This window comes from Sarcophilus harrisii, chromosome 3 (genome assembly GCF_902635505.1).
Source record: "Sarcophilus harrisii chromosome 3, mSarHar1.11, whole genome shotgun sequence".
In the NCBI taxonomy this organism is placed as follows: Eukaryota; Metazoa; Chordata; class Mammalia; order Dasyuromorphia; family Dasyuridae; genus Sarcophilus; species Sarcophilus harrisii.
Genome location: NC_045428.1, coordinates 595,409,629 through 595,428,417, shown reverse-complemented (window position 1 = coordinate 595,428,417; position 18,789 = coordinate 595,409,629). Strand labels below are relative to the sequence as shown.

At 56.1% G+C, this 18,789-nt stretch overlaps 2 protein-coding genes across 2 annotated transcripts; both read right to left on the bottom strand.

Moving 5' to 3' along the window:
• Positions 1–321: 321 nt before the first annotated feature.
• On the bottom strand, positions 322–12,936 carry LOC100919066 (interferon-inducible GTPase 5). Its single transcript, XM_031963274.1, has 3 exons — positions 12,813–12,936; positions 5,632–6,271; positions 322–1,070 (listed from the first exon to the last, which is right to left on the bottom strand). Exons 2-3 carry the CDS (start codon positions 6,227–6,229, stop codon positions 454–456), a joined length of 1,215 nt encoding a protein of 404 aa, XP_031819134.1. The 5' UTR covers positions 6,230–6,271; positions 12,813–12,936; the 3' UTR covers positions 322–453.
• A 497-nt stretch (positions 12,937–13,433) lies between these two features.
• On the bottom strand, positions 13,434–17,814 carry LOC100917855 (interferon-inducible GTPase 5). Its single transcript, XM_003766797.3, has 2 exons — positions 17,705–17,814; positions 13,434–15,050 (listed from the first exon to the last, which is right to left on the bottom strand). The coding sequence occupies exon 2, from the start codon at positions 14,958–14,960 to the stop codon at positions 13,563–13,565; it is 1,398 nt and encodes a 465-aa protein (XP_003766845.3). The 5' UTR covers positions 14,961–15,050; positions 17,705–17,814; the 3' UTR covers positions 13,434–13,562.
• Between the last annotated feature and the right edge of the window lie 975 nt (positions 17,815–18,789).

Genomic DNA, 18,789 nt, shown 5'->3' with positions numbered 1-18,789 from the left:
CTGGGGTGGTGGTCAGTTCCCGGAGCAGGAAGGCCCAGGATTCGAGCCTTGTTCCTGGCCCCCGAGCTCCATGTGCCCCTCAGACCCTCAGCCCGTGTAAGGGAGGTAGCTGTCCCACGGGAGGAAGTTTCTCTACAGGGAGCCCCCGGCCCTGGGAAAGCTTCCCCAGGCTCAGAAAGAGAAGCCCCCGTTACTGCCTCCTCCCCCAGACCCGGGCTTGGGGCCCTGTGAGCGCTGTTGCCCAAGGTCCTGTCCTGCAGCTGGGGGTGAGTGTTTGCTGACCGGTGCAGCCGGCCGCAGGGCGGCTGAGACGGGACACAAAGAACCACAAAGCGGTTTTCTGGAGGTGAGAGTTTCTTGGTCCTCCCGACCGCCCGGCCCACTCCCATAGGGCTGGGCAGGGCTGCCTGGCCACAGAGCGGGGGGAGGGGGGGTTCCCGGCCGTCGCCCCGCTCACTGGCCCGTGGGCAAGGCCTGGCTCAGGGTTTTCTTGGCCTCCGCCGTGGCCTTGTCCAGGTAGGCGCGGAGCATCTGGTACACGGTGGCGAAGGAGAAGCTGCAGGAGGCCAGCACGCCCAGCATGGGCAGGGACGCCAGCTCCTGCGCGAAGGTGGCCGTGGTGCTCCCGCAGGCGCGGCCCAGGAAGTCGATCACCTGCCGAGGGCTGGCCTCGCACAGCGGCCCGCACACCCTGCTCTGCATGGCCTGCAGGGAGCCGCCGGTGCGCTGGGCCAGCCGCTGCAGGCCGCCCGCCTCCAGCCCCAGGCCGCGGCGGTAGCCGGACAGGGCGCGCACCAGCAGCCCCAGGTCGCAGGCCACCTCGGGCACCCCGGGCACCGGCAGCGGGTTCACGGTGCAGGCCACGGTGGCCACGAGCCAAATGTGCTGGAGCATGGAGCCGGCCTTCTTCTCCAGGACGGCGTTGGACACGTTGGGCAGGGCCAGCAGGAAGGCGTGGCGCTTGGAGCTCTCCAGGTCTCTCACTATGACCTCGCTGAGCAGCTGGAAGTCGAACTTGTCCAGCTCGAACGTGGACAGCAGGAAGACCTTGGGCTTGGCGACCCCCTCCGCTGAGGAAGACAAGGACCCTGCGTCTGCCCGGGCCCTCCCAGGGCTCCCCGCTCCCCGGGCCCTGGCTTCTGGCCGCCCCCAGCTGCCTCCTGGAGGCTCAGCCCAGGGGCTCCCCGACCAGAGCTTGAGCCCCTCCAAAGCCCCCCCTAGGAAGCCCAGCTTCCCCCACCCCCGTCCTGGACGGTCTCCCGGGATGCTCTGGGCCACGGGGTGCTCTCTCGCTGCACCCCGATTTGAGAATCCTCAAATTCTGGGGGACAGGAACGACAGAATCACACTCCTGGCCGGAACTTCGGGGGGAGGAGAGGAGGTATCTAAGGGAACCCTTTCCTGACCGGGGCCTCCATCCACCTCCCAGGATGGGACACTCACTACCTGCTTTCTGAATCACTAAATCCTGGAATAGGAGGGATGTGGAGGCCCCTGACTGTGCACAAATCCAAAATCGGAAATGAGTGATCACCTGGCTTGGATACCTCCCACGGTGGGGAACTCACCCCCTGACCAGACATTCTACATCCGGAAAGCGATTATCAGGATCCTGGATTTAAAACTGGAAAATACCTCAGAGGCAACGACCCCCTCATGTTGCTGAGAAGGAAACTGACCAGCAGAACGTGTGTGATTTATTCACGTGGCAGAGCAGGACTAGAACCCAGGACCTCCAACTTGGAATCCTCCCTCTTTCCCCCAGCATGAAGCTGAAATCCACCTTTCTGGCCCTTCAGCTCCCGGTTCTGCCCTCAGAACCATCACTCACACTCTGTAAACTAAGAATCCCGAGTTCAAATTCAGCCCTGTGCCCTTGGTAACTAAGTGTTTCCTCATCCCTGACGGTCCACAAACCTCTGCCTGGTAGAGCTGTCTCTGGGGGACTGAGAACTCCCCTGAAAGCCTCCATCCCACCTGCCGTGTACCAAGAGCATCTTGTCCATAATTGATAACATGCACAGAACAGAACCTGCTCTCCCGCTCCCACCTACCCCATGAAACCCCCTAAAGCTGAGCATGAAGGAGGAGCTAACCATTGGTCTCTCCAGAGGAAGTTTCTACACAGGAAGCCCCTGCACTGATGAAATCCCATGTCTGAACCACCTCCAGACAACAAAAAATAAAAACAAACACCCAGCGCTATTTAGCAAGTTGTTTCCCCTTCATGTCAAGGCTTCTGATCAGACTGTGACTAAGGCAGGGTGAAGGGGGCTTTTTCCGGGGCACTTAAACGTAAAGTACAGAAATAGAACGCTTGCTCTCCTGCTGCTGTGTGGAGACTCCTAGTTACTAAACTGGCAACTCTGTACTTCGATAAAAAGAATAATTAGTCAGCATGGGAAGCCACCAGATCTCTTGCTGTGTTAATAACATCCATCTCCGAACCACTAGAGTAGCTAATGGTTCCTCCCGCTCATCTCCATTTCTCCAAATGACATCGGGAATCGTTTCCACAGGAAGAACCATTAAGTCGCTCTGAGGGTCTGCTTTGCTGCTGCCTCAGGTGCCCATTTTGCCCTTTCTGCCCTCAGACTCTTCCTCCTTCCCCCATCTCCACTAGTGACTGGGCCCTTCTGGGGTTTCCATTTTCCAACCATGTTGTAATTCAGAGCCATGGACTTGTGGGAAGAGCCACAAGTTTGGGAGAGAAGGGCTCCGGAGTCCAGTCGCAGTCCTGCCACCTAACTCAGCGGGTGGGCGCCCTCTCTGGATCTCAGTTTCTTCCTCTTTCCGCCGCCGGAGAGACCCTCCCTACCTTGCTGCCCACACTGCCCCCCCCCATGACCTCACTGAACCATCTCAAGGTTGGAAAACTCAAAGCCACCGATTCATAAGTGCCATGTCCAATATGGTGGCCTTATGGCAGCAGGCTTGGACTGAGGCTTGGAGCTCACAGGAATATCGGAAAATCCATTCATCTTCAAGAGAGAAGGGGAATGTGGTTTGGGAATCGAGAGAATGGAGCCCCCAGACCCCCAAAAGCCTTGGCAAGGAGGGGGGCGGCTTCTATAGCAATTTTTGGCTGAAATACAGCTTAGTGCGGGATTTGCTGACGCGAAATATGAAGGAACAGAGATACGGGATTCAGTGATTACTAAATAAAAAACGACAGAAATAAAGCTGAGGCAGAAAGCTGCCTGGGACGGACCCATTTCTGTATCCCAGATGGCGTGACCACAGCTGAAGATTCTCAGAAGATTCTGAGAAATGGAAAGGGCTTTTCTCAAGAAGAGGTTGTGCAAGTCTTACGCAAAGACATCTGCTTTTTTTTTTTTTTTCCCTGAGGTAACTTGGGTTAACTGACTTGCCCAGGATCACACGGGACATCTACTTTCTAGTAAACTGCAGCAGGAAAAGTGTTGACCCTTTTCCCAGGAAGAAAAAAAGTTCTCCCCCCCAACTAAGGATTCCAACTGAGGCCCGAAATTGGAAAGTGAGAGAAACTCCCACAATTCCCATGGCCCTACCTGCTCATGAGCAGCCGGTACTGGCCACAGGTCGGCCACAAGAGGCCGGTAGCGAGCAAAGCATTTTGTCACTGGTACCCTGCTCCCTGTGTTGCCTAGCTACAGGAGCACATATTGGTGCCCCTCAGCCGCACTTGTGTTATCTGCGTGCGCCCTTTCACAAGTGCATCTTCTCCTCTCCCACTGCAGATGCAACTTGTGGGAGCCTGATCTGGATCTGTGGGGACTTTCCTTACCATGTGACTCATCAAATGACTTTGCTTTGGACCCGTGGCCTCCCCGGCTGCTTTTACAAAGTAAACACACCTGTGGGGGCTCATGAGCCATCCTGTGGAACACGACATCACGTGCAAACCCAGGCCACTTCCTAGTGCTCCAAGGAAGCATTTTCTAATAATCAGAGCGCACCCAAAATATATATCGCCCTGGGAAATTTCTCACCCCCAGCCCATCTCCAAGATGGGAATAATAGAACCTTCTTCCCAGGGTTGGCATAAGAATAAAATGAATTTTTTTCCCTGAGGCAGTTGGGGTTAAGTGACTTGCCCAGGGTCACACAACTAGGACGTGTTAAGTGTTTGGGACCAAATTTGAATTCAGGTCCTCCTGACTCTGGAGCTGCTGCTCTCCCCACTGCACCACCCAGCTGCCCCAAAATATTTCTAAAACGTGTTGTGAGCCTTGCTTTAAGCAGCATATAAATGTTGGCTGTTTTACATTAGATGTCAACAGATGAGATCTCTTGCCCTGAGGAGACCTGTTTCTCTTTCTGTACAATGAGGAGACTGGTTTAGATGGACTTGGCGGTCCCTTCCAGCTTCAAAGGGATGAACCCATGATCCTCTGAAGACTTTTTTTCCTTTCTCTCGCCTGTAGCGGAGTCAGTGAAAGGAAGACATAAAGAGTGGGCTCAACACAGAGATGTATGCTGTCAAGAGATCTTCAAAAGTGAAAGGGGCTCTCTTGAGGAAAGCTAGATGGTGCAGTGGGTATTGTGCTGGCCCTGAAGTCAGGGAGAACTGAGTCCAAATCTCAGACACTTAACACTTTCTAGCTCTGTGACCCTGGGCAAGTCATTTAACCCCAATTGCCTCACCAAAAAAAAAAAGAAAAGAAAAGAAAAGAAAAGAAAAGAAAAAGAAAAGAAAAAAAGAAAGAAAAAAAAAGAAAAAAGAAATGGGCTCCCTTGGCAGGTAGTGAGCTCCCTATCGCCATCAGTCTTCAAGCAGAGGCTAGATCATTTGTCCGTTGTTTTCTGGGGGTACAGGAATAAAGGTCTCCATCGGGGTCCCTTAGGGGATTTTTAGTTCAATGTTCCTTTTTTTTTTTTTTTTTTTTTTTTTTTTTTAACAAATGAGGAAATTGAGTTCCAGAGAAACAGAATGACCTGCCTAAAGCTGAGGGCAGGGAGGAGTATTGCTGTTCATGTATGAACCGGGCTAGTAATGTCGGGGAGCTCCAGGCTTGAGATTTCCTATTCTGGGATATTGAGGATATCGACATCCTTCCTAAGGAGACTCCGAGACCTTAAAGGAGGCTCAGCTGAGCGTTTGTCACTGAGGCTGCAGGAGTTCCTGTTCGAATCCTTTGGGGGCCCATTTGAAATTAGAGTATGAAGGTAGTGAGTTCCCTGTCCCTAGAGGTTCCAGGTGCGGGCTAGCTGTCCAACTGTCACTGAATCTGCAGGGCGGTTTCTACTGGGTCCGCCTCAGTCCTGAGTGCTTGTGGGCTCCCCTAGCTCTATGAGTGACCACGGAAGGCAAAAGTGGGGGGGCCCAGCTTTGGGATCATGATCCTGGGGCCCTTGCTCCCCGTGTCCCCAGGCCCTCACACGTCCCCGGGCTCTCACGTTCCTCCCTGCGCCCCCGGCCCCCACGTCGCTCCCCGCTCCCCGCGCCCCCACGTTCCTCCCCGCGCCCCCCGGGCCCCACGTTGCTCCCCGCGTCCCTGGCCCCCACGCCGCTCCCCGCGCCCCCGGCCCCCACGTCGCTCCCTGCTCCCCGCGCCCCCACGTTCCTCCCCGCGCCCCCCGGGCCCCACGTTGCTCCCCGCTCCCCGCGTCCCCGGCCCCCACGCCGCTCCCCGCGCCCCCGGGCCTCACCTTGCAGGTAGGAACGGCAGTTTTCCCGGATGTCCATGAGCACGCCTTCCTCAGAGAAGGTGCTGGGTCTGCGCTGGCGGGAGGCGGCCACGTCCACGTCCACCTTGGAGCGGACCAGGTAGCAGGGCTTGTCCCGGGCCTGGAGGGCGCGCGCGAGCCTTGCGTGGCCGGGGCTGAAGCGCTCGGCGCTGAGCAGGATGAAGAGATCGTAGCGGCCCATGAGGACCTTCTCGAGGTACTGCTCGGGTTGCAGGGAGGCTGCCCCCAAGTCGGGCAGCTCCCAGACGATGACGTTGGGGTACTTGGGGTGCGGGTACGGCGTGGGGGCCGACGTGGCCCCGGCCAGCCCGGTCTGCGCCGAGCCCTGGTCCTCGTCGCCCAGGCCCCGCAGCGAGTTGACGAAGGTGGACCTGCCCGAGCCCGCCCCGCCCGTGATGGCGATGTCCAGCCGCACGTTCTCCAGGGACTGGAGGGTGGAGCGCAGCTTGGTGGAGGTGGCGGACAGGCTGTCTCCCTGGAAGACCTCTCCGATGGACGCCATCTTCTCTGGGCTCAGAGACAGGGTGGTCTTAGATTCCTGGGTCGTCGGGGCAGCCATCGCGGGGAAAGATGGAGGTGTCAACGTGGGGAGGATGGTGACCTTCGGAGCAAGGAGGGGGGCGGCCGTCAGCGCCGCCCTGCTGGGAGGGGCTCCCGGAAAGCCTCTTCCCCCTCCGGGTCTGCAGCGGGCAGAGGGTGAGCGAGGGCCCCCTCCCACCCCCGTGATCCAGGTCCCCCTCGTGCGTTCCCCTTATGCTCACCTGCTCAGGTCCACATCCCATGTTGTAGATCCCCGTTTTGGTGGGCACCCCATGTTCTAAGTCCCATTTCCACTCTGACATCTCGCCTAGGTTCCCCTTGTGTGTTCCCTTTGTGCTTACATCCCATGTTCCCTCCTCAGGTCCACATCCCATGTTCTAGATCCCCGTTTGGTCTGCACCCCATGTTCTAGGTTCCCTCAAGCCTACATCATATGTTCTAGACTCCCGCTTAGATCTACATCCCATGTTCTAGGTTCCCTCAAGCCTACATCATATGTTCTAGACTCCCGCTTCGATCTACATCCCATGTTCTAGGTTTCCCCTCCCCATTCTGACATTCCAAATTCTAGGTCCCCCCATCTGACATTATTCTAAGGCCCCTCCCAATTCAGCACTCCCCATTCTCCGGCCTTTGCAGCTCTAACATGATAGACCTGGACGACGTCCAATCTCTGGCTTCTAAATCCTGTGACTCAAAGGTTTCCTGTCCTAATGTGCGCCTGAGTGATCCAGCACCTCTAACCCGCCTAGGGCAGCTTCTGGGGCCCCACGTTCTCACCCTGGGGCTTTGCGTCCACTCTGACCTAGGGGAGCCCCTCCCCACCGGCACCGAGTCCTTCCCTGGGCCAGGGCCCTTGTCTGATCAGCACCCCCATACCATGCTGGGCGCCCTGGGTCCCAAACAAGGCCATAAGCCCAATTTTATCCATTCATTCCCTGGGGCCTCGGGGTCCCCAGGTCAGGGAGAGGGTGGGAACCGGGTGGGAACCAGAGGGAGGCCACCCTCCAGGCTGGGCGGCCGCTCCCTCCTCATCCTGAGAGGTATTTTTCCCTCGTTCTCTTTCTTCAGCCCCACTTGGCTCCATAACAAACTGCACACATCCCCTCCTCATCCCCACCTGCCCCCCTCCAGCCGAGTTCTGTCACTCACCCTCTCCTGGGAGCCCCGTCAGGCTGCTTAGCCCCCCAAAGGCCCCCACGTCATACTAACCACCGCTCCTTGCATTGAATTAGGTCAAAAAACCCAGACCTGCCATCAGGAAGTCTCCAGCCTGGAGCTTTGCTTTCAAGGCTATATAATAATCCCAGTGATTGTCCTACTAGTGCTGTAACGTGGATGCTGTCGTCCCATTTTACAGATGAAGACATTAAGGCTTTGAGACCATGTGATTCGCCCAACGCCATTCCTCCTTGGGTCACCCTAGACCCTGAGGCCAAAAGTCTTTCCTCTCCTTGTCAGCATCCTTCCCACCAAAGCAATAACAATAATACGGGTTTACATTTCCATGGAGTTATTCTGGCCATGACCTCACGAGCGCCTCACACAGTTCTGGGATGTATGTAGGGCCATTGCTGGCTCCATTTTGTAGATGGGAAAGTGGAGGCTTGGGGAATGATCTGGGCACCCAGTGAGTCAGGGGATCGGAGACGTCCTCCGGGGGTGACGGGAGCCGAGGGGAACAGGGCAGAGAAGAAAATGGGAAGACTTTCTGAAGAAGGGGGAGGGACTCCTCGGGAAGTGGCCCATGAGGGTGGTCGTAGGACAGAGGGGAGGGGAAGGTGCTGGGAGCCGCAGTGGAATCACCTCCTCATCCCCTCCCCACAACAAACTCCCCCGATCCTTCCCACAAAGCACCGCTCCCCCGCGGTCACCTGGGAACCAGCAGCCCCGAGAAAAACCTTCCTGCCCTCGGTGTCGCTTCTCAGCACCCACCGTCTGGCTCCTCTAGCCCTCTGCCCAAGAGAGATTCGCTCTCTCCGGGTCTCTGCCTCTGCCTCTGTCTCTGTGTGTGTTTCTCTCTCTCTCCATCTCTCTCCCTCGCTCCCTTTCTCCCTCTTCATCTCTGTCTCTTGCTCTGTGTGGTTTTTTTCTGTCAGTCTCTTTTTCTGTCTGTGATCCTCTGAAAGGAAAGGAGGGAAGGAGGGAGGGAGGAAAGGGAGGGAGGGAGGAAGAAGGGATGCTGGGTTCTCTGTTCTATAGCGCGGCACAGAGAGGGGCCAAAGACCGGAGAGGTAGAAGGGCCCAGCACAGGAAAGGCTCCAAAAGCCCAACAGAAGATTTTCTATTTGATCCCAGGAGTAATAGGGAGCTGCTGGTATTTACTGAAGGGAGGTGGGAGCTGGGTGGGAAAAGGAAAACCTACTCTCCTATCTTCATCAAAACTTCCTTAGTAACTAGATCTTGAGTATTACTCCCCTGCTCAAGAACTGCTGTGGCTCCCAGCTCCCTCTGAAATAAGATACAAACTCCTCTATTTGGGCTTGTAAAGCATTTCATAATCTTGTCTGTCTTTCCAGGGTTATTTTATACACTCCCTCTCAAGCAACTGATTTGTCTCCTTATACATCCTGTACTTTTGATGCATAATAAGGACTTAAAAACTTAGTTGAACTGAAGTGGAGTGAATTGAATTATTGAAAAATAGCAGTAATAGATGGCCCTTACTACCTTGAGATGTGATTGCACCCCGGTGGGGACTGTCTCCACCAGTACAGAAAGCAAATCCCTCTATTTTATTTTTTTTCACGGAGGCAGTTGGGGTTCAGTGACTTTCCCAGGGTCACAGAGCCAGGAAGTGTTAAGTGTCTGAGGTCACATTTGAACCCAGTCCTCCTGATTTCTGGGCTGGTGCTCTCTCCACTGCGCCACCTGGCTGCCCCCCACCCCCTCCATTTTAGGGGATGATTTTCACCCTGTGGCAAATCTGGTAATGAGCCTCCGGAAGCTCATAGAGGCTGATCCTCAGGGGCCGGAGTCTCTCATTCCCAGGCACATCCCAAGCCCTCCCAGCTGGATGAAAACGGAGCTTGGGTTCTGCTAAAAAGGCCTTAAAAGGAAGGAATATTTAGGGTGAAGGCATGTGAGGAGAAACCCAGTACAGGGAACAGTGTTTCTACTGACATCTACTACCTTGTTACTACGCCAGAGCATGACCATGTCTCACTGTACAGAGGCTGCCTTTGTACCATGCACAGAAGACTGGCCTTGGGCTTAGAAAACTTGGGCCTTGGATTTGGACTTAGAAAGCTCGGGCCTTGCACCCCTCGGGTCCATCCTGGCTGTCAGTAAACGAGAGTTTGTTTAATGGGGCAGCTAGCTGCCACGGGGATAGTTCTGTCGGGAGGACCTGGATTCAGATCTGGTTTCAGACGCTTAGTAACCGTGTGATGGGAAAGTCACTTAACTGTCTTAGTTTCATCTGTAAAATAAGCTGGAAAAAGGAAGGATGAACCATGTCAGCCTCTGCCCAAGAAACTCCCAATGGGGTCGGGGGGAGCAATGCCCCTGAGAAGGACTGAAGCGCCATGAGGGGAAGGGTCTGGGGCCGTGTCTGAGCTAAGTTAGGGAGGGACCCATTGCAACAACTCATTGGCTCACAGGGTGAGCAGCACTGGGGAACCCTGGACAAACGACCTCAGGTCATTTTCTCCTGAAGAATGGTGCAGTTGGGCAGACGGCTTTCCCGTACTGGGAGGTCCTAGCCGGGCGAGCTCAGATTCTGTTCAGAATAATGCTGTCCGGGGGCAGAGCTCTCCTCGCCTGAGGGGCTCTTCCATGGAGGCAAAACCAGCTCCGAAAACTTGCTCAGATTCCAGATGTGTACCGAACACAGGACTCGAATCCGTTCCCAAGGCAAGTTTGCCATCGGCTCCTACCACATTGCCTGTTACTCTAATAATCTGCCCTTGGAGTCTAATAGTGAGAGTGTGGAGTCGAGTCACAGCAAGGAGTTCTAGGTGTGAATGACTTATATGTGGCCCTGAGTGTGAGAGGAGAGCCCCCACTTCTGTCACGGGTGCTTTGGCAAGGACACGGACCAGGGCCAGGGCGGGGGTTTCCTGGCCCATCCTGCCACACACACATCCCAGCCCCCAACAAGCCCCCCTTCTCCAGAGAGCGTCCAAGACGTGATTGGGGAGAAAGACTCCTGGGAACCAGGGCAGGCGAACTGGTGGGAAAACCAGCCGGGCCTTCCCCCACCTTCTCCCTCACCCAGCTCACTCTCTTCAGTTGCCCGAAGCACTAATGCTTCCTGCCTGCTGGAGCCCTGCCTGCCTGAGACAGGGAGCCCGGCTTCTGGCCAACCCCCATCAAGTCCCGAGTGGCTTGAAGCACCCAGATCCCAGTGCTCCTGGGGCCAGTCCCGGGAGAGACGGGATCTTACAAGCGCTCAGAGCCCCAAGTCCCCATCTTAGACTTTCTTGGACAAGTTCCCTGCCGCCTTTTTTCAGTAATGGTTTCTTCTGTAAAATTAAGGATCGGCCTAAATGGCCCCTAAGGTCTCTTCCAACTCAGACGAACCGACTGTTTTCTTCCTCTCCTGATTCAATCCCACCTGCATGGAAGGAAGTTTGGTCCAGATTTGGCTGCTCTGGCTCCTGAGCTTGAGAGGAGATGCTAGGGCACCTTACCTGCCTCCAAACACAAGCTGTGCTTAATCTTGAACAATTATTTTTCTTCCCTTTGCTGAGCTGGTTTGCTCAGTAAAATAGGGATAGTAATCCGTGTACTACCGGGAGACAGTGGGAAAGGGTAAGGTCGTGGTCAGTGGACCTGGGTTCAAATCCTTGCTTGCCACTTGAACTGACCAGACAAAGCATTTCCCCCTGTCTCAGTTTCCTCATCTGTAAAGGAAGCAAATATGACTAGATGGCCTTGAATGTCCCTTCCAGCTATAGCTCTAGGATCCCATGACCCTCTCCATGTGATCTTTCCTCCCTCGGAGCCTCAGTTTCCTTATCTGTAAAGTGAAGTTTCTAAACAAGCTAGCCCTAAATGGATCCCATAAAGCTGTGAAGCTGGAAGACTCTTAAGGCCTCATTCCCTGTCCTCCGCCTCCACTCTGCTTTCTCTTGGTTAGATTTCTACTTCTGAGCCTCCTCATCTCTCTGTTTCCTTCGGTTGAGGGGCCCTGGCCTCCTGGCTGCTCCTCTGCTCTCCTCACCTCTGCTTCCTGGCTTCCTGCAAGTTCCAGCTAAAAAACATATATAGAATTTAACATATGCTTTAACATATTTAACATGCATGGGACTGCCTGCCAGCTAGGGGAGGGGGTGGGGGAAGGAGGGGAAAAGCTGGCCCAGAAGGTTTTTCCAGGGTCAGTGCTGGAAAATTACCCGTGCATATGTCATGTAAACAAAAAGCTATAATAATTTTTTTAAAAGTTGCAGCTAAAATCTCCCTCTCCCCAGGAAGCCTTTTGTGAGCCCTCTCAGTACCACCAGCACTTTGTTTCCAATTGTGCTGCTCTCCTTTAGACCGTAAGCTCCTTGGGAGGAGACACTGTCTTTTGCCTTTCTCTGTATGGCTGACACAGTCGGTCCTTACTGCTCATTGATTGTTGGCGCTCTTCAAGTCCCCAACAAGAGCACAAGTAGTGAGTCTCACAGGCTTAACAGAGCGGGCCCCAGGAGGCTGAAGTGAGAGAGATGCTTAACAGGGGTCCTCAAACTTTTTAAACAGGAGGCCAGTTCACTGTCCCTCAGACTGTTGGAGGCCAGACTATAGTAAAAACAAACACTTTGTTTTATGGGCCTTTAAATATAGAAACTTCAAAGCCCTGGGGAAGGGGGATAATCGTCCTCAGCGGCTGCATTTGGCCCGCGGGCAGTAGTTTGAGGACCCCTGATTAACACATGTACTCTCACTCTCTCACACTTTCTCTCATACTTTCTCTCTCTCCTCTCTCTCTCTCTCTCTCTCTCTCTGTTTCTTTGTCTCTGTCTCTTGTTTGTTTCTGTCTCTGTGTCTCTGTCTCTCCCTGTTTCTATTTCTATGTCTCTGTCTCTCTGTGTTTCTTTGTCTCTGTTTCTTTGTCTCTCTGTCTGTGTTTCTTTGTCTCTATCTCTGTTTCTTTGTCTCTCTGTCTGTGTTTCTTTGTCTCTATCTCTGTCTCTTTTTCACACCCACCCACCCAAAAAGAGCAGTAAAAGCCGGGCCAGAAGCTCATTCTCTGTTCACTCCCACCCTCAGCCAACCAAGTAAGCATCACAAAGTCACCAGAATCACCAGCCCAAGTTACCCTCCCAATCCTCCTCAAGAACCTCCCGCCTGGGCCGGCCCAAGTCACAGCCCAGGCCACAGACACCCCACTACTCAGTCACTGTCGCAAGCCTTCCGACCACCGTTACACAGATTCATGCGCCGCCTCCTCCCCCACTCCCCCAAATAATCCTTCCCCAGAGTTGCCCTTTGCAGAGATGGAGCATGAAAGGGGCCGGGGCTGAGCCGCACCGGACTGGGGCGAGTTGGGGGGAGTTTAGGGAGTTTTTAGAGGCCGACACCCCTTATCTTCCCGCTGGAAGGGTATAGAGGGGGGTGGGGGCAGGGAGTTGGGGGCCGGGGGCGATTCTGTCTCGTCAGCCCCCTCCCTAACTCACATTTAGCAGGGCCTTCCTTTGACCCTGGCCCCTCTTGCGCTTCCTCTTCTAGTGCCGGAGCATCTTAGTCCCACCGACTCTGTTGGCTTCTTGGCCAGACCTGTTGCTAGGGTCCATTGTATTAAGAAACGAACGCTGATTGGTTGGCTCCTCGGGGAGGGGGAGGGGGAATTTTCGAAGAAGGGGGCGGGGGTGTTGGCGCGGAGCCAGAGGATTGCCATCAAAGGACTCTTTGGGATCCCCAGAGGGAGGGAGAGATTTGGGGGGGGGTTGGAAGGTCGCCCCAAAGGGACGCTTTTCTGCAGGCTCCCCAGTTCTAATCCCCCTCGTTTACACTTGCTCCCCGCCGGGAATCCCGTCTCCCCAGTGGCCCCTTCCCCTCAAGGACACGTCTGTGGGACAGAGAAGGTGAAACCAGCCCTTGAACGGTCTCTCCTCCCCTTCCCCCGCCCTCCCTTCCCCCCCTCCCCCCCCCCGCCGTGTGCTCCATCCCAACACCCCTCCCTCCCCCCTCCCCCCTCCAGCCCAACACCCCTCCCTCCCTCTCCCCCCTCCATCCCAACCCCCTCCCCCCTCCCGCGCCGGGCCCGGGCCGGTCTGGAAGCAGTCGGGAGCCTTCCATTGGTTTCTTCACATGAATTTTTTTTTTGGTAGGGACAGGGGACAGGGGTGGGGGAATGGGAATGGGGGATGGTGGGGTGGAGTGGTCAGGAGGGGGGTTTTCTTTCTTTGGGGGAGAGGTGGCCGTTTTTATTTGTCTTCGACCCCATCCCGTTTTTTCCAGCTCTCCAGAATGTACTTGAGCAGCAGTCCAAGCTTCCGGCGGGCTGAGATTGGAGGATCCTCCCCGCCGCCCTCGCCTGCCCCCCTCTTCTCCAACCCGGGCCCGCTGGCGACGTCGAGGCGGGCGTCGGAGCCAGGGGAGGTGACCTCCTCTTCCAGGGCTTTGATCCGGACACGCTGGGCGTCCTCGGCCATCTCGTTAAGGCAGCCCTGGAGCATGGTGTAGACGGTCCCGAAGGAGATGCCCCCGGCCACCAGGGTCCCGAACACGGGGATGCCCTTCTCGAAGGCCCGGGCCACGCGCATGGCCCCGTCCGATGATTGGGCGTACATGCGCAGCACCGCCTCCGGCGAGACCTCGGTGGCCAGCGGCGAGCGGATCACGGAGCGCAGGTCGCCGGCCTGCTTGCCCACCTGCTCGGCCAGCCTGGCCAGGGAGTCGTCGTCCAGGCCGAAGCTGCGGTGGTAGCCGCGCAGGGAGCGGATCAGCAGGGCGTCGTCGTAGGCGGCCGCCAGCCCGGGCACGGGCAGGGCCTGGATGACCCCGGACACCAGCGCGGTCTTCAGCACCTGCTCCTGCAGGGCGTCCTTCTTCTTCTGCAGGGCCTGGAGGGAGATGTCGGGCAGGGACAGCAGCCCGGCGTGGCGGCGGTGGGCCGGCAGCTCCCGCTCCCAGGTGGCCACCAGCAGAGGGAAGTCGTAGCGCGCCGGCGACAGGTTGGACACGAGGAAGATCCGGGGGTCCTGGACGCCGGCGGCTCGCAGGCGCTCCGCGCAGTGGTCTCGGATCTCCTGTAAGACAGCGCTCTCGCTGTAGCCCGAGGGGCGCTGGGTGCGAGAAGCCGCCAGGTCCTCGTCCACCTTGGTGCGGATGAAGTAGAATTTCTTGCCCTGACGGAGGATCTCGGTCGCCAGCCGGGTCTCCACGGCCCCACAGCGGCGGGGTGAGACCAGGAGGAAGAAATTGTAGCGAGCAAAGTCTACCTGCTTCAGGTACTTGTCGGCTGGGCAGCCGGGTGAGCCGGCCCCTGGCAGGTCCCACAGCATGAGCTCAGGCAGCTGGGGGTGGGGGTAGGGGGTGGGCTGGGTTGTGGTCTCGATGACGCCAGTCCGAGCCGCGCCGGGATCCTCGGCCCCGATCCCTCGAAGGGCGTTGATCAAGGAAGACTTGCCGGCCCCGGACTCGCCGGTCACGCCCACATCGAGGCGGCTACTCTCAGCGGAGCCCAGAAGCTCCCGGAGGCGGGAGGCAGCCTTCGGGATATCCCCCAGCTCGAAGGCCGTCCGAAGAGCCTCGAGCTCTTCCTTAGCCATGAGGATGGTGCTCTCCTCCTCGGTCTGGGGGGCTTGTGACTTGGACGCCATTGCGCCCCTGGGGAGAGTGGGGGGGAGTGGGGGAGTCTCGATGCGTGTGCTCCTTGGGGTAGGGGGCAGGCCGCTCACACCACCTAGGCCCTGAGAGAGAGAGAGAGAGAGAGAGAGAGAGAGAGAGAGAGAGAGAGAGAGAGAGACGGGGAGGGGGATGGAGACACCGGTTAGCGCAAAGGCGGCCGGCCCCAGCGGCCCAGCAAACGCCCCGTCCCCTCCCTTACCCAGGCTACGCTACGGGAGGTAGCCTCGGAAGCGCCAGCCCGGGAGTCAGGAGCACCGGCGGGTGGCGGGTCTCTGACCGGGCGTCTCTGACCGGGCGTCTCTGACCGGGCCCTTGGCCAGGCGGCCGTCCCTGACGGATGGGCCTGAAACGGCTCCCGGCTCGGCCGCTTGCTTGCGGATTCTGTTCCCCTCTTCTCTCCTCGGTTTCTGCCTTCTGGCCCCCTGCCCGGCCCCCAGACGCTCCCGTCTGTGGGAGGCTGCGGGACCTCCTTACATCTGGGCTTTCTGGAGGCCTTGCCCCATCCTCATTTCCTTCTCGCTGCCTACCATCTTTGCCAGGAAAGCAGGGATTCTTCTCCCAGCTTCCCGACAGGTAAAGAAAGCAATGGAGGGACTCTCAGAGCAAATCAGTGGGGCCCTGGCTCTGCAAACTGGGGAAGGACCGGGAGAACCGACTTCAGCCAGTCTCCTCGTTCTACAGGGAGGGGAAACTGAGGCCACAGGAGACGAAGGATAGGAGATCTACCACTCAGGTGGGATCTTTTAACTCCAGAACTACTGTCATTCCCACAGCCTTCCACATTTAAGTCGTAGGATACTCAGAGCCGTGAGGCAGCTTGCTCTGACCCCAACATGGCGCCAGGGATAGAATGTATGGATCCCAACTTTTAATCCTCTCATACTCTAGACCTCAGTTTCCTTCTCTGTAAAACACTAGAGGTCAGACTAAAAGTCCCTTCCTGTCTGAGAGATCTACGAGCCCATGGTTCTGACCTCCATTTTTCCCCTTTATTACCAAAGGGAGGGATGATTCCCTGAGATGGCCCACCCACTGGAATTCCCCATCCCATCTCTTCCTCTCTCTCTCTCTCTGGGTCCCCCTCCACTGGATCTCCCCATCCCACGTCTTCCTCTCTGAGTCCCCTTCCACTGGATCTCCCCATCCCACGTCTTCCTCTCTGAGTCCCCTTCCACTGGATCTCCCCATCCCACGTCTTCCTCTCTGAGTCCCCTTCCACTGGCTCTCCCCATCCCACGTCTTCCTCTCTGAGTCCCCTTCCACTGGACCTCCCCACCCCACGTCTTCCTCTCTGAGTCCCCTTCCACTGGACCTCCCCACCCCATGTCTTCCTCTCTTCCTGGACCCCTTTCCATTTTGCCTTTGTTTCTATCTCCAGGTTCCCGGGAGATGGAAGAACAGGAGGTCTGAGGTGAGAGGAGATATATAAGCAGTAGAATGTGGGGGACTCAGACTCATTTCTCCCCTGTAAGCATGGGGTCCAGGAGTGACAGTTTATCAGTCAGTCTCTCCAAAGAACCGGGGGAATTAGCACCACGCCCCATTCCTCCTCTCCACCTCTAACAGACACAGAGAGACTTCCTTCCCCCAGTCTCATGGATGGCTCTGGAGTTCTTGTTTGTTTGTTTGTGTTTGGTTTTTTTTTTTTTGGAGGTGGGGTTTGAGTATGATTGAGTATGGAAATGAAGGAAGGGAACCCAACCCCACCCTTCCAACACTTAGAAGCTGTCTTCCCCTCCTCTGGTGCATGGGGGACCCGGGATTGTCTAAGCAGCAAGCCACAGTCCATAGGAAGTCAACAGAATCACAGTCTGCTTCTCTGCCCCTCTCCCAATCACCCCGACCTCTACTCATTTGAGATACTTCAGGGGCTAAGGCTGGTTCCCTCCCACCCTGGCCCGGCCACGGCCCGGCCACCACCTCCCTCCGCCTCTCTCGACCTCGAAAAGTTCCGAGTGTTTGAATAAGCAGTCCGGAGGGCCCGTGGGACAAAGGGCCCTGGACTCCCACGTCTAGGATCTAGCCATTCGTAGAGAGCTCCGGGTATTCAGGTGGGGACCTCATAGGAAACCTTTCTTCCCACACCCCAAACTTCTCTCCATCGGCTATCTGAATTGATAGAGGGGATTGGGCTCAAACTCCCCATGTTGGGGATTTCTCTTTTCTGGGCAGGGTCTGGGGTATCCGAGCAACAGAGCATAACAGCTGGGGCCTGGAGAAGGAACTGTGGAGAATATAGCGGGACTTGGCCACAGCCCCCCGATTTCTCCTGCCCTCGTTTCCACGAAGGGCCTAGCATCTCTGAGACAGCTAGCACAGGCAAGAGAGCTCAGCCCGGGCGATTGGGCCCATAGGGACCCTGCCTCAAACCCGACGGTCTCTCATCTCGAGGAACCGAGGGGCAGCCGTGCGGCTCCATCAAGACTAGACCGAGAATCGGACTCCTTCCTCTTGGCCCTGACCAGACCTCTCCTCTCCCAAGTTTTCGGGGTCTATCGGAGAACTTAGTGAGGTTGAGCTCTTGCTACCTAACCCTGGGCTCCCTCCTCCCCTCCACAGTGTGATTGGCTCTGGGTAGCTGAGACTACGGGGATCCAAAGGGCAACCGGGAGAATTGGACCTAGCGTCTAAGTGCCCGGGACTTCTCTTCCCTTTTTCCCTCGGAATTGCCCTATCTCGCCCACATTGGGTACCATTTCCCCCCAAATCAACTCACATTCACAGAGGAATTTCCCACACCCCTCAGACTCTCCCCGCCCACGGGGTCTCTCCCCGTTTGCCTGGGCTCATACCCCGTTGCTAGGGGCCATTATAAGAGGGGCTAGCGGCTGATTGGCTGGCCCCGCCCAGCCGGGTAACACCAGCAGGGACCCAGGCCAACAATGCCCACTGGGGTGACCTCATGAGTGGAGCCCGAGGGGGGAGGGGAAGGGAGAGATGGGTCCCCCCACTGACCAAATGATTGGCCCTTGATTCTTTCAGCAAACAGTTACTGAACTACCACTGAGCACAGGGTTCCATACAGGAAACTGAGGTAAATAAGACATGGTCTCTCTGTGTTTAAGGAGTTCACAGTCTAGGGAAACCCACGGCCTATTAGAGAGATCTCAGTCACATACATGAATGTCTCTCTCCTTGTCCTACTCCCCTTTCTCTCTCCTTTCTACCTCTCCTCTCCTTCTCCTTGTGGTTTTTCTCTCTCTGGCTGTGTCTGTCTGTCTGTCTGTCTGTTTCTCTAATCATTTTTCTCTCTGCCTCTTCTAACAAAATTCGCCTGGGTGATCTTTGCCGGGTCCATTTCTGTCTTTAGTCCTAGTTTTCTTAAATGAATGGAAATGGTTGGAGTGAGACTGAAAGTTTAGAAGTGCTGAGAAATCCTTCTCCCTGTAGTTTCTCTCTCTCTCTCTGGCTGTGTGTGTGTGTGTGTGTGTGTGTGTGTGTGTGTGTGTCTGTGTGTCTGTCTGTCTGTCTCTGTCTCTGTCTCTCTCATCATTTTTCTCTCTCTGCACCTTCTAACAAAATTCGCCTGGGTGATCTTTGCCGGGTCAGTTTCCTTCTTTAGTCCTTGATTTTTTCAACTGAATGGAAAGGGTTGGAGCAAGACTGGAGGTTTAGAAGTCCTGAGAAATTAAGGCATCCTTGTTGGACAGATGAGGAAACAAGTCTAAAGAGATTAAGTCCAAGGTCACAGAGCTAGGAAATGAGACGGAGTGGGGAAACGACCTAGGATTTGAACCGAAGTCCCGACTCCCAATCCCTTACATGATTCTGTGCCTATGTACGGTGTATGCGACGCCTTGA

What these genes read in the sequence shown, in the direction of transcription:
- LOC100917855 (XM_003766797.3), bottom strand. Translation starts at nt 14,960, where the DNA reads ATGGCGTCCAAGTCACAAGCCCCCCAGACCGAGGAGGAGAGCACCATC.
- LOC100919066 (XM_031963274.1), bottom strand. Translation starts at nt 6,229, where the DNA reads ATGGCTGCCCCGACGACCCAGGAATCTAAGACCACCCTGTCTCTGAGC. An exon ending in CTGCCGTTCCTACCTGCAAG is followed by an intron (nt 1,071 to 5,631) that starts GTGAGGCCCGGG and finishes TGTCTTCCTCAG; the next exon opens with CGGAGGGGGTCGCCAAGCCC.